This window comes from Colossoma macropomum, unplaced genomic scaffold (assembly GCF_904425465.1).
Source record: "Colossoma macropomum unplaced genomic scaffold, Colossoma_macropomum, whole genome shotgun sequence".
Lineage (NCBI taxonomy): Eukaryota > Metazoa > Chordata > Actinopteri > Characiformes > Serrasalmidae > Colossoma > Colossoma macropomum.
Window position 1 is genome coordinate 23,392,508 of NW_023494799.1, and position 17,460 is coordinate 23,409,967.

General features: G+C 38.8%; 1 protein-coding gene across 2 annotated transcripts in view; it reads right to left on the reverse strand.

The window, feature by feature from the left end:
- The window catches only part of il16 (interleukin 16), a 51,162-nt gene extending 34,521 nt beyond the window's left edge, over positions 1 to 16,641 (reverse strand). Inside the window, exons 1-2 of one of the 2 annotated variants that reach the window (XM_036585976.1) lie at positions 16,025 to 16,641; positions 1,525 to 1,904 (exon numbers count right to left, since the gene is read on the reverse strand). In XM_036585976.1, the coding sequence (XP_036441869.1) occupies positions 1,525 to 1,904; positions 16,025 to 16,037 (393 nt within the window). In that variant the 5' untranslated portion in view covers positions 16,038 to 16,641. The remainder of the gene's footprint in view (positions 1 to 1,524; positions 1,905 to 16,024) is intronic. The other variant, XM_036585977.1, reaches the window with a different exon arrangement.
- Positions 16,642 to 17,460: the final 819 nt, after the last annotated feature.

Consider the following 17,460-nt stretch of genomic DNA (forward strand, 5'->3'; position numbering starts at 1 on the left):
ATTAAAGATGTCTCATGCTTTTGTAATGACACTATTTGTGTAATGTTTAATTCTGGCTAATAAATGGCAAAAACAGCCATGAATGTTGATCTAAAAGATCATATTATGTACAGTAGAAGTGCTTGGATCCCATAAGCTCTATGGAGCTGTAAGTGGGTCCAGAGTTACACAACTTCTCCTCACTTATGTAACTACATTCCTGACATAGTATTTTCATACTACATAATTCATTATAGTTACTGGATAATAAGCCTTAAAGTAATAGTGATTGAGAAATCAAAGGCACTTGATTTTCCACATACCCCAGACGTAGTCAATCAGCCAAGATAAATGTCCAAATGTCCAAATTTTGTGCTGGAGCTATGAGACAAACGATGCTAAAAAAAAACACTAAAAGTCAATAGTCACCCAGATCTTTTCCGTAAAAAACTTGTCTTAATCCACTCGAACCACATCCAGATCTTCATTAACGTCATGCAGATTTGTAAATGTGGTTTAGGACACAGTATGTCTTACTATGAACTATGAAAATGACCAAAACTTCATTGTGTAGCTGAGTGCAGGGCCATTTTAAACAACAGATGATAAGCCAAATACTGACTTTCCCACAAAATCTGACTCACTTTTTACAGTTATGTGCACCATGAAGGCATATGGACGCTAGATTTTATATGTGATTTCACAGTATTTTTTTAGTTTAATTAACATTTAATCTTAAAAACAAACAACAGAAACTGCAAACACGATGTGTAGTGTCTATATGTTCACTTGATGTGCATGAACATAAAGGGAAGTTGGGTTTTGTCAGAGTGTCAGAATTCAGCACAACGCCCATCTTTTCTTTTATTTTTATAGCTCACAGTAAGTCACACTGTATCACTGAGCTGCCATCAACGAGTCTGTGTGACCATAATGAAGCGGTTTGAGCAGCTTGAGAGAAGTTTTGAGGATGTATTTACAGAAAAGATTTGGCTATTGACTTCTAGTGTTAGCAATGTTAGCATCATAGCTCCAGCGTTAAAGAAGCAAAATGTGGACACTAAACATGTCCTAGCCAATCAACTACATCTGGGGTATGTGGAAAATTGTGCAAATTTGAGCAAAATTTCACTGAACTTTTCCTTTAAGATTAATAACTATATAATAAGCCTGTAGTTTAAACATAAACATACATTTTTAACATAATTTATTTTCAACCATAGCAATAAAGTTATATAAATAACCAATACCAATAGTTCTGCCAAACTGAGGATACCATTCTCTATTTGGTAATATCTATTTGACATATTCTCATCGAATATAAAGAAAATTTCAGAAATGAAATCACAGTTATTACAGTGTAGTTACAGTGTGGTAAATTTTAAGCACATAAAAAAGAAGTATTCATGCTTTGATTTCAGCTGAAAGTCACTTCACAACAAATGAAAACAGTTGTCCAAAAACTTCAACAACACTAACACAGGACTGCAGAAATCACAAATCAAGACACACTATCAACACCAAACTCTTATACAGCAGCCCTACCCTGATGGAGAAAGACCTCCTCATGGTCTTCTTGGGTTCCTCTGAGTTCTTCGGCGCCTGCAGACTGACGCTCCTGCTTAGATCTTTTTCTGGACGCCCCATCACAAGTGGCTGGCCCAGATGGGCTCCCTGGTGTACTTCCTTCCAGTCGCCATACCCATACTTCTCCTCTGGGCTGGGGAGGTCATCGCTGGTCCTGGAGCTGCAGATGATGAGGGAACGGGACAGGATGGCCAGCTTTTTGGAGCGCTGTCCAGCCTTGGCCTTCTCCATCCTCCTCATTCTCCTCCGCTGCTGCGTCTGGGTGGTTTTCAGAGGCATGATGGCCGCAGAGGGAGGATCTCTCCCCGTCCACACGGCTGCTAATGGAGGGGGCCGCTCTGAGAGAGAGCGCAAAACAGAGAGAGAGAGAAAGAGAGAGAGAGAGCAATTAGAAAATTCAGTTAGCAGTCCCATTCTGACATCCTCCTTTATCCTGAGTGTTCCCAGGAAGCGCTGAGGCTACAGAGTCAAGATAAAAGCACTTTTCTTTTCTCCTCTACGGAAAAAAAGAGAAAAAAGTACATGTTGCCTCATGACTATGACTTGGTTGGGGGAAAAAATGAAAAAAAAAAAACTGAATATGACTGTGCAGAAGAAGTGCTAGTAAAGCGACATTGATGTGAACATGTTTCTATATGTTCAACATCAAGATACAATCATAAAAACACATAAAGAGCTCTAATAATTTAATAATATGTACATATGTCTTGTTACCTCAAGATATAATGCAATTGACTTTGCTTTCTTTTAACAAAGGTGCCACAAAACAGTACCACAGAAGAACCCCATAAAGAACCATGCTTGGAAAAAAGATTTTAAGTGTGAAGAACAGTTTAAAGAACCTTCACGCAATGTTAAATTTATATGTCAGTTTAAAAGTTCTTCTTTACAGAAAAGATTTGGGTGACTACTGACTTCTAGTGTTTGTTAGCAATGATAGCCTCGTAGCTCCAGTGCTAAACTAAATATGATATAATGCAATCACAATTGCACTCTTTTAAAAAAGGTGCCGCAAAACAGTGCTTTTTGGTTTCATAGAGAACCATGGTTGAAAAAAAGAGTGTGAAGAACAGTTTAAAGAACCTTCTTATAATGTAAAGTTTTTACTGTAAAGTTTTAACAATTAGAACCTTCATATTAAGAGGGCACTATCAGAACACAAGCTGCTATTGCGTGTGTCATTTAAACTGAAAAACCCACACCAGAAGGAGTTCACAAATGCATGTGTTTGCAGTAACAACTTTCAAAATGAGAGCTAAAATATTTATTATTAATTTAAAAAGTTGTTACTTATTACATTATTTAATATTTGGTTTCATCAGAGAACTTCATTAAATCTGCTAATGCTTCAAAAGCTTGTAACATTAAGCTACAGATAGCATAAAAAGTATGTCTGAGCTGCAGCACACTGTGTGCTTAACAAGAAAATATTGTGCTTAGTTTATTATTTTTAAATATCATCCAACGCCTATACTCTTAAAAAAGATGGTGCATCAAGGGTTCTTTAGTAAAGAAAATGATTCTATATCAGACCATAAACACTTAAAGAACCCTTTGCATGTTTAAAGATTCTTTGGATCATGAAAAGCTTCTTCAGACTAATGGAGAAATTGCTGTAGATGGTTAACCCTTTTGGAAATAGTTCTATATAGCACCAAAAATGGGTTCTTCTATTGTTATGATGTCAAGCTTGTAATAATAGAAGAACCCTTTTGGGTGCTACATTGAATCATTAGAAGGTTCTTCAGAGAACCATATACAGCAGGTTATCCATTGTGGAGAAAACTCATTTAATCATGGAAAGAACCATTTAAGCATTCAGTGGTTCTTTGAGTTCTCTTCTATATAACCATTGCCTTTATAAAGGCCTCTTGAAGAACCTCCATGTAGATGGTGTACCTTGGTTCATTTTTGAGTGTGTCCCATGTTAATGTATGTCAGTCCTTATTCCTAATCATAACTTCTATATCTTTGTGGATACTGTGCTCTATGCAGGGTCTTCACCATGAGATGGCCTGTACTCATCATGGTCAAAATTCCATCTGTCATGCATTATAAATGACCTGCTCTACATGCATTTGCAGAACCAAGACTAATAAGCTAATGGCATTACACGTATGGAGGAAAGCATGAAAGCATTTACTGAAAACTGAAGCTATATCATACTGATTGAGGCAGGCAGAGTAAAAGTGGTGAGTTTGAGTATTAAACTATACCACTGAGGAAGTATTATGTCTTATCACACCCAGTGCATGAATTACCCCCTGGTATTCGGGGAGTCCCATGTTGGCTGGCTATCAAGTCACTCCAGAACACGTTACGAGGAGTTTAGCTGGATAGATGGACTGAATCTGTATGGCCTGCATATCTCCAAAGTTCAGAAAACTCAAATACATGATATGACATTTTACAAAAACTAATAAAAGTGGCTACCAAAACTGCCAAAGCTCTTAAATAGCAAACTCATAAACATATATAAGACTGATGTTAGCTTATTCATCAGCTTCTCATTTCAATATTCGGTTCCATCCTTAAATGGTGCTGCAGTTACACTGAGCTGCCTTAAAAATGTACAAAGTTGGCAAATACAAAGCCAACATCAGCTTACCTCAATATATTAATTTACCTCAATGAATGCATCCTTATTCAACAAACACCTCAGACTCTCTCTTGGAGATGTGTAATGAGCAGCTAATGTGCAGCACAGCAGAGCAGCTGTTGAATGCGTCTCGCTGGCTGATCTAACGCCACGTCCCAAACTACACACTTCTGTATTTCACTGACTACACTAATGAGTGCACTTCCAATGGGATATGCACTATTTTTACATACTATTTAGTTTGCGATGCAGTTTGAGATGGGACACTACTAATGCAGTAGCAAATGGCTAAATTGCTCAGCCATTCAGATTTCATCTTTTATTATTTAATTGCAACACATTTATTTTAATGCAACACATTTAATTATGAGTTAATACACTTTAAAATGAGATTGCTTTGTTATCTCACTACAAACAGCCACAGCACTGCTGAAAGAACTTTGGTAGTAAAATGGTAGCAGTGTGATTGTTACATCATTGGTTTTTCAGAGGCACCCCATGCATAGTTTCTGTTGCTAAGCTATGAAGGACCAACTGGGTGAACCAGTTTGCTATTGCGCCACCATGAGGCAGACCAGTTCTGCAGCTCTAGTTTGTTAAGAATACCAAGCTCCACTTTTCGTAGTTGAAGCAGCTAAACAATGAGCTTTTACTGAATTTGTATTTGAGTGTCTGTATTATTTTAATGAACAACATAACATGATGATAAGTTTATTTTAAGGCACTCCCCCTAGAATTTTGAGACATTCAGTGGATCCAAGAGGTTCATTAGGACGTCCTGGACCCTAATTCTTAAGATTTGTGCTCAGGCATGCTCAGAGAACAGATGGACCAAAAGACATTTAAAAATTCTAATATGGACATTAATGAATTGAAGAACTTCCTTATAGTATAAAGGTTCTATTTCAATCAAAATTTTAATCTAAGCTAAAATACATAGACAAAACATCTGTGCAAATCCTGTTTCTCTTTTAATTCAAACATCTGAAAATGATGGAATTCTGTTTTTTCAGTGATTCATTAGAATTTTCAGCAGTGTGACTCACACAGAGGGAATATTATGGCAGCAGCTTTTCTTCTTGGCTCTGTCAGTACCAGAGTGGCCAGCAAAGGCCTCTTGTTTAATCTGGCAAAGAGACCTTACAAACAGCACAGACTTCAAATGTGGACAAACACCCCTAAGTCCAGCCTGGTTTGTGTGAATGTGGTCAGTACATTCTACAGTCTATGGGATGCTGTATGGTTTCCACTTGCAATTGTATTTAAAGTAATTGGTGTTTTTATGCCTTAACAATGGACAATTCATTAATTTTGAGTAATAATAATAATAATAATAATAATAATAATAATCTTACTTATGTAGAAGTTCTTATACATTAAAATGTAACTTAAAGTGGAGTGTTGTGGAGCCAGATGTGATGCTGTAACAAGAATTCATGTTTGGGGAAAACCTTTGGTTCTGAATTGCTGTAAAATCTGCTGTTAGTAAGGATACATCCCCTCTGAAACCTGTCCCTAAATTCCTCTAGTCAGTGCTCTTTTAAAGTCCATGTAAAGCAAAAATAAATATATGTTCTGAGTTTGTCACACCACAGAATGTGTTTTTAACCACCCAAACAAATTTTAATGATTAAAAAAATCACTAAGTTAATAGGTTTTAAAATCGTGAAAAAATAAGCAGTATTTTCTGCTCTGAGACTCTGGGGGCGTGTCCACTGAAAGTGCTGAAACCATGCCCACTTGCAGGAAAGGTGCAGCATTTCTTCAGTTTTATATTCGCCAGAATGTAAGTGCTGCACCATTTAAGGTGGAATGGGAAAATTTGTATAGGAAGCTGACTTCAGCTTTGTATTCACCAGAATGTAACTGCTGCACCATTTAAGGTGGAACAGGAAAAATCATATAGAAAGCTAACTTCGGCTTCACATTCACTAGAATGTAACTGCTACACCATGTGAGGTAGATTGGGAAAATTTGTATAGGAAGCTGACTTTAGCTTCATATTCGCCAGAATGTAAGTGTTGCACCATTCAAGGCGGAACAAGAGAATTTGTATAGGAAGCTGACTTTAGCTTCGTATACAGCAGAATGTAACTGCTGCACCGTTTAGGGTGAAACGGGAAAATTCGAACAAGAAGCTGGCGAATAGGAAGCCGATTTCAGCTTTGTACTAATGTTAGCATGTCTGTTAACTCACTAGTTTGAGCAGCAAAGCTTCTCTTGGATTGAAATGAAGCCACTAGCAGCACTTCAACTGATACAAACACACACAATTCGCTTCCATTCCAGTGTAGCCTCTCTCAGCTCTTTAAACATCTCTCATACCACTATGACCTGAAACATGGATGCTCTGTCTAACAGTTTTATTGGACTGTATAGCCACATATGTTTGAGCCACAAGAGCCAGAATCCAATTTGGAGCCAGAGGACACGCGCCTACCCAACTATCAACCTCATTCCTCTCTGTTTGCAAAAGAATGATCCTTTTCTCCCATTTATGCAAGTTATCAACAGGCATCACTGAACTCCCTTATCAGGGGCCAGGATGTTGCAAGCTGTGAGCTGAACACTGCTGCAGCATTAACACCTCAGGGCTTTAGACATCAGAGAAGCCTCAAAAATGTGTTTTAGCCTTGTGTTTATAGGGAAAGAATGTGGTCTGGAGACCTTTTTCAATCATACCAACAAAAACATGCATGGTATCTAGCTAGATACATACTTCTGCTCTCCTATTGGTTAGGACTTTAAGAGCTGGACTGAAGGCCTTACATGTTAGAATAACTAATTAATATGTTAGATTAACAACATACTCAGACATTTACAGTTGAATAAACTAATCAGGTTTTGATTTCCTATGGGTAGAACAAATTTTGTTAGAAAAAACATTCATCACTCTAGGTCTTCTGGAAGTTCTAGATATGCCAGTAATTGTGAATACAAGCTGTAGTCCAACCAGGTTTCTCTTAGTTGTTAGGAATGTAAAACAGCGGCAGCAGCACTCTTCACTGAAAGAGTCACTGTAAAACTAATATATACAAGCTCAAATATATGTTCATGTTTATGAAAAGCTTCAAATAAAGCACATGGACTGTCGTTTACAAGGTTCAAATGTCTGTGTTTAATCTAGAAATGTTCTGAACATCTAGAAATGTTCATGTTCATCGCCATTAGCTAACACACTACTTTTCCTCTTTATTGACCGAGTTTTAATATTTATGACCTTAACCAAAGGCCTAGAACTACAGGTTCACCACACTTTTTTGTATGCTGCACATGGTACAGAACCTGGTTTGGATGAAGGTTTTTCGCACACACACACATCACTTTTATAACAATTGTTCTTTAAAGAACCGTCCTTTGAAAGGTTATTTAGGGCTGCGGTTCCTAGGCCTGGTATCGCCCCAGGGAACCCTTTTTGGCACCTTTACTTTAAAGAGTATATAAAGACCTTTTGCGACTATAACCATCAAAAGCAGGCACTGTGCTGTGAATCATGCGGTTTTGCTTTAGCAGCAGTTAACTGCTGTAATTACTGTAAATAGATCAGTACAGCCAGGCTAGTGCTAAATGGACCGAGTCAAGGTCTTTCTAATCATGCGTTTGATGTCACATGTGTCATATATTTGTGTTCTGTGTCTCACATGAAGAATCTACAATCTACAACTTACACTCATCTGAGCAGTAGCAGCAGGGTGACGGGGTCTCTGTCCTTCTCTTTGAAACAGTCTGACTGTAATACTGATGTAATGGCACACAGCTGTAATACCGGCTGAGTCAGAGAGAGAGAGAGAGAGAGAGAGAGAGAGAGAGAGAGAGAGAGAGACAACAAGAAAAAGGAAAAGAAGAAGAAGAAAGAATGAGCAAGAAATTGAAAGGGAGAAAAAAGAAAGTGAGAGATAAAGAGAGAGAGTGGGGGAGAGATGGGTAAAAAAAGAGAGAGTGCAAGAAAGAAGGGGAAAGAACAAGAAAGAGTGAGAGAAAGACTGAAGGAGACAAGATCATAAAGAGAAAGATAGAGAGAGAGGAGGAGGGAGAGCAGAAAGAAGAAAAATGATTGAGAGAGACAGAGAGAGATAGAGAAATTAGAGAGAGGAGAAAAAGAGAAAGGAAAAAGAAAAGTGAGAGACAGAGTAGTGAGAGAGAACAGAGAGAGAGAAAGGAAAAAAAGAGAGAAAGAGTATGGAGCAAGAGAGAGAGTAAAAGAGAGAGTGGCAGAGAGAGAGAGAGGTAAAGAAAGAGTGAGTGTGAGAAAGAAAGAGGGAAAGAACAAGAGACAGTGAGAGATAGAAAGTGAAAAAGCATGAAGAGAAATACAGATAAAGAGAGAAAGAGAGCGAGCAGAAAGTAGAAAAAATGATTGAGAGAGAGACAAAGGAAAAGAAAGAGAGAAAGGTTAGAGAGAGATAGAGCAGAAAGCGAGAGAAAATAAAGAAAGAGTAGAGAAAGGAGAGGGAAAGGAAAAGAAAGAGAGAAAGAGTAGAGAGAAAGAGAAAGCGAAAAAGTGAGCAAGAAAATGAAAGGGAGAACGCAGAAAGAGAGAGAGGTAAAGAGAGAGAGTGGGGGAGAGAGGTAAAGAAAGAGAATGTGCAAGAAAGAAAGAGAGAAAGAACAAGAAAGAGTGAGAGAAGGATAGAACATGAAAAAAAGCATAAACAGAAAGACAGAGAAAGAGAGGAGGAGACAGAGCAGAAAGAAGAAAAATGATTGAGAGACAGTAAGAAAGAGTAGAGAGAGAGGAGAGACAAAGGAAAAAGAAAGAGAGAGAGAATGAGTAGAGAGAGAGTGAGAGAGAGAGTGAGATGTAGCTTTTAGCCTTTAGCTGTGATCTGAAACAAGTTGGCTAATCAGGCTTAAACTGTATGGCAGCGTTTAACTGGACGTTACTGCGGGGGGCTTCCAGACTGCGTGTTTGCTGTTAGATTTGCACATGCTGTTCTCATCCTCTTCTGAAGTGTGTTTGATTAAGGAGACAGAGCCTTTAAAGACCCACTGGAGAGAGAGCGTCACATTCCACCCCAAACAGAGTTTAAATCTCCAGTCTGGTAGGCTGGCTTCAAATACTGCAATAGCTAAATGCTCTCCATTCTGCTCTTATGAAACCTTGATGGTTCGTTTATGTGTTGGCATTAAGAAAAACTTATTCTGAGCCTCATTGCAGAATCAGTGCAACTAACTGACAGTGAAATGCATGTATGCAAATCAGTGTGTCCAAATTCAGGGGCTGCATCCTTTGAAGGCTGTGTGGACCCACAAAGAGAAATGAGAGGGTCTGCTCTACAGTGGATTTCCTGTTTGCATCACAACACCAGTTTTTGCCTCAGTTTAAACCCAATACTTATATTTAAAAGTGTCTCCTCAGCCCCCGTTCACTCCTCTGCTGATGCCGCAATGTTCTCGAATCCTCGCCGGCACACAGTGAACCTCGGGATACGTTGACTGGCTTGGGTGGATCCTTCGTTGCCATGGAAAAGAAGAACACATTTCACGGCTGCATATGAAGGAGCCTTCCAAATGGGACTGCCTAGTCGCGCCACTGTGACGCAATCCTCTGAAGGATGCAGCCCCTGAATTGGGACACAGCTTCTGTTGCCATGGTGAGAGCCTGGTATAACTGGTATAACAGTGGCTCCTACTCACATGGTGTTATCCACTATACCATCCATTTTTTGGAAATTTTGAAATATTTTGAACATGCACATCATTTGTGTCTTTTCTGAAGTTCAGGTTTTGTTGCACAGGGCCAGGTAGGGTCTTTTTGTATTTAATCCCTTAAAAGTTTTATCACACACTTCTATAACCCAAGAATAGCTCAACCAGTTTGCATTGAAGTCCCTGTAGTTACTGAATAAAAAGCCTTAGTATGTAATAAGCCTGGGATTTTAAGGAGCTAAAGACCTAGGGAATCCAAATCTGTGTTTTCTTTCTAACAAGGTTAATCTTGTTCTTGCAGGCAAACGGTAAACATGTACTAAATTTACTCTTCGAATAATGTTCCAATGACCAATAAATGAACTACATATTTCACCATATTTCTCTCCTTTCAATGTAAACTGGGCGGTCCTAAACTTGGGTAATGCTTCCTTAAGCATTCCCCTGACCAATCACAAGGCTGTGCCTCTTGTCCCACCCACACAGCACAGTTTGAAAGTCAAAGAAACTTAGCGAGCTAAAGGTAACCCAGCATAGCTAAAAGCTAGCAAGCTACACCACCTGTATGTAGCTGCCTGTCAGCTGTTCATTCGTTTATGCACAGGCATTGTTAATTCATCCATTCTTTCAGTTACACATTGCTTCATCCATTCAGTTGTTTGTTCATCCGTCCATCTGCATGTCAGTCCCTCCTTGACTTTTTTCATCCAGTCACCACATCAAAGCTGGACAATGATTTTAGTTCTGTATGAGTGGTGGAGCTGGCTAGATGTGTTGGACAGAGAGCTGTCAATCAATCTGCTCATTAGCCACACCCAAACATTTCTCAGATAGGCCTGATCAATGGTTTTTAAGCCATATTTTATTAAACAAAGGGTTCAGTTCTTGAAACACCTAGTGAAAACTGCCCAATCTTGTCTGTGGTATCTAGGTACATACAGCCAAGCGAGCTCTCCCATTGGTTAGTACTTCAGGAGCTGAACTGATCACATTTTGAGTGTGAATATTAGCTGTAGTCTAACCAGGTTTAGGTTGGTTGTTAGGAATGGAAAACAGTGGCGGCAGCTCTATGCCAGGAATCTTTACTGAAAGAGTCACTGTTAAACTGATAGAAGGTAATAAATGTGTTAATGTCTTTTACAAGCTTAAAATGTCTAAATTTGATCTAGAATGGGCAAACAGGCATGTGAATCACTTTTAGCTTAGCGCTAACATATTATTAGAATCTCTTAGGGATGCTAGCAGAAATTAGCATTAGTGTAGGGTTGTTTTTATCTAATTTTTTGGCCAAGTTTTGACTTTTATAGCCTGAACTGAAGGCCTAGCACTAACAATCATGGTTCAACACAGCACAATATGCATAAATGTTTAAATATGTCATTTTAAATCCAATTTAAAGTGTGCATTGTTCATGTACTCAGTGAATAATAAATGTTAGGATGCAGCTCCTCTGTACAGTTCTGATTAGTGAATATGACACTGCCAGCAGGATCTCTGTTTACTGAGGCTGTTTATAAAAGGGTCATTACAGCTGCTCATTTACTGGACATCCATCAAAAGTATTTTACTATTTATCTTTCATAGCCTCACAGCGAGCTCAGTGAATGACGTGGCCTTATTTGTGAATGTTTTTCTGTGAAGAAATCTTCATGATTGACATGACTGACATCATGGGTGATGAATTTGTTTGAGAATCATGCGTGTGTCTCTGCCCAGTGCAAAAGCAGTGGTCACACTTTACTGGCCATAGTTCATGTGTGTAAATAAACATAGAACATCTGTAACCCCATGCATAATTAAACAGTCTGTCTGTGATATTTCATTGCTGACTGCTTTCGGATCAAAACAGCTGATCACATTACTTGAAGCTGTATGGTGTCCTATTCTGACTGTAATATTCAGAAACAATAAAAAGCTGCTCCTCACACAATGCAGTGAGTAAAACATTTCCAGCAAATCTGCTTTGCATTATCCTGCATGACATCTACAATGTGTTCTCCATCAGAGAATTAAAAATCTGTGCTTGCTTGTTCAGAGAGAAAGGCCTCAGTATGAATTGGAGAAAAACATGATGTGTTGTTATTTAAGCATTATTATTGCAGTAATATTTCACAAGGCATATTTACACTAAATGACTTTAAAGGGCCCAATACAGTGAGATCATTTTACTAAGTAAAAAATGTTTAGAAATAAAGTAAATAGTCTTAAATTAAGCTTACTACAATCTCAACAGGAGAAATATTAGATTTATTGACCATATTTGAGATACTTTTACTTGACAAGATACCATTTTTTGCAGTGTAACAAAAACAGCCTGTTGATTGTAAGGGATAAGGATGAATTATGACCTTTTTTGGCACAAATGTCGTAAGTTGAGCTCGGGGACAAAAATAAAACAGAAAAAATGTAAAATATGGGCCCTTTAATTTATTGGATGTTAATACTGGTTTAATGTTCAAATTCATTCAGCTTATGGCTGATTAGAAGAGCCGTTTTCAAACTGTAGGTTGTGACACAATGTGGGGGAAGAGTGGGAGGTGAGGAAACTGGTTTAGTGTGAATGTTGTGGTGGCTGCCACTTGTTTTAGAAGTGGCTTTAGAGATTTTAGGAGCTGGAAACTCTCAACTTCTGCACTACTTCCACTTCTTCAATGTGGCCTTTTAAACCAGCAATGTGCAGCGAGCACGATCACGCTGCACAGTTATTGAGTTCTGTGCAAACTTCTGTGCAAAAGTAATATGTACAGAACACTCCTACTTATCACCAGAGATGTTATAAATGAGGAGACCATTCACTGGTTAAAATATGAATGGGAACTCTCATAACACTCAACATGGCATCTGTTTGTGGAGAAAGTCCCACCCTTCAAGAAAAAGAGCCAATCAGCTTGCTGGTTATGCCACAAATGGAAAAGCGTCAATGATATTGTGGCGCTAGTGGGAAAAGCCCCTTCGTTATGGAGATCTGCACAATCACAGTAGCCAGAACAACCTGGAATATCATGGTTTTGGTGTGTTATTGAGCCAAATGCTACAAACTATCTAACAGGTTTTTGTCAGATTTTACAAGTGATTTCAAATGTGTTTTGAAATCACCTGTAAAAGCAATTTGACCTTCAGTTTAAAGCATTTAAATTCAAATAAAGAGGAATCTGGTCTTGTATGGCTGGAAATAACTGCCCAGCGGTGCTGCAAAGATAGTCGCTAAGTGAACAGATTTTCCTATAAGGACTTTGTTTTCACTTGCGACTGGTTAAGCTCCAGTGATTGATATGCTGAAAGGAGATGACAGCTAGTGTACAACAAACAAAGCATGTAATGTCCAACTAAACATTATTGAAACGTATAATGTATAAATGTATTCATACTGAAGGTACGAGCTGAACGGATTACTGAATTTCAATAATTGTTTCATTCTTTTATCATTATACGCTGTTGCACATGTTGATTAAAAGAACACAATATTTGGACTAAAAGCTGAAGTACTTGTGTGTATCTCAGGGCTAACATTAACTCTTCATATTGGTCCTGGGGTGAAAAAAATTGGGAAAATTTATTGTTATACACAGTTGTGGACTGAACTTTTTCTACCCAAATTCAGTCTTTTCCTACTGAAGAAGAGTGTACATTAGTGAATAATGTGTTTTTCCTTCACTAATACTCTCATGGCAGTGAATGGATCTGTCTCTGTTTGAGCTCATTAAGATAAACATCAGCGTCTGGAGTTCACTGTATGACACACTCGCCACACACTCCCCCACACACACACCTCCCACACAGCCTCGCACATGCACGCTTTGGGATGTTATACTCCTCTGTAGCTATAACCCAATCTGTACATATTCACTTCAAGCAACAAATACATATATAACAAGTCTAAGTAGTCAAGTCAAAGTATACACTTATAACAAGTCTACACAGTCTATGTTGCAGGTCAAAGTATGTAAATACAAGAAGTCTATACAGTCTAACCTGTAGGTCAAAGAGACCTGCTTTCTGTTCCCAAATTAAAGAAAAGGTAACGCTTTACTGAAGGGCAGCATTCACAAGGCCTACATAACGTGAAATACAATGTATTGTATAATGTAAATAATCTCTTGGACCCTCTGAATGTCTCAAAATCAAAATGCTCAGGGACATTCAGGGGAGGGTGATTGTTTAGTTGTTTTACCCACAATCAGCAAGTTTCTATCTTTGGCATTATTAACTACCTAGAGATGCTGGTAGCGCTGTTGCAAATTGGTTCACCCAGTTGGCCCTTCACAGCCTAGCAACTGTAACTAAACCAGGATACATATGCCGTGGCATATTTTTACACTGCAAAAAATGATATCTTGTCATGGAAAATTATCTTAAATCTAGCCAATAAGTCTAATATTTCTCATATTGAGATTGTTGTAAACTTCTTTTAAGATTATTTAACCTATTTTTCTTTTTTTCCTGGTTTTAAGAGATTTTGTTAAGCAAAATGATCTCACTATATTGGCAGATAATTTTGGTTGTTTTAAGAAATGTGCTTGCAGAATTATGTGCCAGTATAGTGAGATAATTTAACTTAACAAAATGACCCAAAATGCATAAATAATGTCCAGAATTAAGCTAGATAATCTTATAGTAAGCACACAACCATCTCAAAATGAGAAATAGTAGACATATTGACTAGATTTAAGATAAACTCACTTAACAAGAAACTGTTATTAATTGTTATTAATTTCATACACTGAAAACAAAGAGGAGATGTGCAGGATATCAAGTTAGCAACCAGCCAACACTGGAGTAGCCAGCCAACATGGGGGGGGGTCCCATGTTTACACACTGCACAACACCTACATAAGACTTTAATGACAATAAACCAACAAATCTTATTCCAACAAACGTCACTGTCATAACACTTGCTGATAACATCAACAACTACCCCGGTAAGCCTTTATACACGCTTATATAGGTTTAACTTAGTCATCATAAAAGACTCATGTAGGTGTCATGTATGAACGCTGCCCTTCTCTAAAGCCTTATCAAAGGAAAAAACTCCTCCTGACTCGAAACATACTTATAATAGAAGCCAGTGGGCAGGTGCTGAAAATGGACTTATTTCACTTCATAAATGACTTTACATGTGGACACTGGCATGAAACATTTCGATCATTACACTGTTAAAAATCAGGTCAGCTCAAATCAAAATGATATAGTAACTGATTACTTTTCTTGAGTTGACTCAACTTGAGGACACAAGAGTTCACACCACTCAAACTTCTTAGTTGAGTCAAAAGTTCTCTTAATTTTTTAGTTCTGATCTCAGTGAGGTAAATAAAATGAGCTTGTTTTTTACACTCAACTTCCTCACAAGCCAGGACTCTTTCCATCACACAGTCCTGCTAGACATTTTTCCTCTTGGGGACACACGGATGGCTTTGGCATCGTTGGCTCAAACTCGCAATCTCCTGTTGGGGTGACGGCTTAGTCCATTGCACCACTCAGAAACACATGAAGCAACTCAGATTTTGTGTCTATGAATGTTTAATACACTGGAGAAAATACTTGTTGTTTTAACTTTAAAGCATAGCATCGTCTCATGTGGTGCAGCTGTCTAAGAATTCATCCCAACATCAGGAGGTTGTGAGTATGAATCCCAGCAATACTACAGCTGTCCATATCTGGAAGCCCAAGAGGAAAGTGTGCCAGATGGGACTGTGTGATAGAAGGAGCGCCAGCTAGTGGGGAAGTTAAAAATGCAAATTCAGTTTGTTTATCTAACTGAGATGCAGACCTAGAAACAGTAGCTGAGAGATTTTGTAACTCAAATAAGAAGTTTGAGTTGGGTGAATTCTGGTGTCTTCAAGCTGAGTCAACTCAAGAAAAGCCAACAGTTACTATAACATTTTAAGTGGAGCAGACTTCTCATTTTTAACTGAGTACATTATTATTCTTTTTATCACAGCATTACTATTTGTATTATTATACATAGTTGTGGACAATTTTCTGACTCCCAAAATAAATCTGATTTTTCTTTTAATAAATGTAGGGAAATGCTTCAAAACTATCATCAATGGTAACTGATTCTATGCTTACAGATGCAGCAGATGGACATTATGCTGACAAATGATGGAGTGGTTCTTTAACATCTACTCTGGAGCTCCTGAAAACTGCAGCCTTCTGACATTTCACATTCCAGTTTATTAGGAGAGTGAAGCGGAGGAGAAAAACACTCACCGAAGCTGATCATCTGCCCTCACTGTAATGTCCACGTGCAGCCTGCTGGAAAGTTTATCCGCGTGGAGCTCTTCAGCGTGCAAGTCCAGAGAAGTGGAGGAGAATGTGTTTCTGTGTGCTAGGTGATAAAAGGTGCTCTGTGGAACAAGTTTTCCCTCCCTCTCTCTCTCACTCTCCCTCCCTCTCTCTCTCAAATGAGTGCCAGAGGCTGTCAGTGAGCTGAGATTGGGCACTTGTAACTGCCATCCTCCCTCCCTCACTCCCTCGCTCATTTGCTCACTCACTCCCTCCCCAGCAGCCAGCAAAACACAAGAGTCCTCTCATGCACCAAATCAGAGAGAGAGAGAAAGAGAGAGAGAGAGAGAGAGAGAGAGTGAGAGAGTGAGAGAGACTGAGAGTAATATATAGGCACTCATGAATGTTCTATTTATATATTTGCTTGTTTGTCTGTTTACTTCGTCTTTGTTATTATCACTGTTCACTGTAAGCACTGCTTTCACACCAATGAACCCAAAGCATTTGAAGCTAAATCTGAAGAGAGAGAAAATGAGGGAGAAAGAAAGAAGAGAGAAACGTAGTGAGGGTTCAAAAAGAATGAGAGAAAGAGAGGAGGAAGAGAGATAGAAGGGGAGAGAGAGGAAGAAAAGGAGGGAAAGAAAGTTAAGGAGAATGAACAAGAGAGAGAGAGAGAGAGAGAGAGAGAAAGAGAGAGAGGAGGGGTAGAGAAAGAAAGAGAGAGGGAGGGAGAAAGAAGAGAGAGAAAGTGAGGAGGAATCAAAGAAAGAGAGAGGGGTGAGGGAGAAAGAAAGAAGAGAGAAACAAAGTGAGGGACAAAAAGAATAACAGAAGGACAGTGAGGAAGAGAGAGAAGGGGAGAGAGAGAGAAAGAGAAGGGGAGAGAAAGTGAAGGAGAATGAACAAGAGAGAGAAAGAGAAAGAGAGGGAGCAAGAAAAACAGATAGAGAGAAAGTGAGGAGCAATGAAAGAGAGGGGGTTGAGGGAGAAAGAAAGAAGAAAGAAACAAAGTGAGGGACAAAAATACAAGAGAAAGAGAGAGAGGAAGAGTGAGAGAAGGGGGAGAGAGAGAAAGAGTGAGAGAAAGGGGGAGAAAGTGAGGGACAAAAAGAACGAGAGAAGGGTGAGAGAGGGAGAGAAAGAGCAGAAAGAGAAAGTGAAGGAAAGAGAGAAGGAGGGAGAAAAAAAGAGACTGAGAAGGAATGAAAGAGATAGAGAGGGAGATACTTTCCCCAATGACCTCACACCTACTCTGTTTCACAATGCTTCTGTCTATTCTGCCAAATAGACGCTCCAGCAGTCAGCTGAGCAGAGCTGTTTCTGGCTATTAGTGGTATAAGCAGTCGCTCAGGGCAATTCAACTGTAACAAACTGTGTCCTGATACACAGACACACACCCATCAGACGGTTTTGTACTGCTA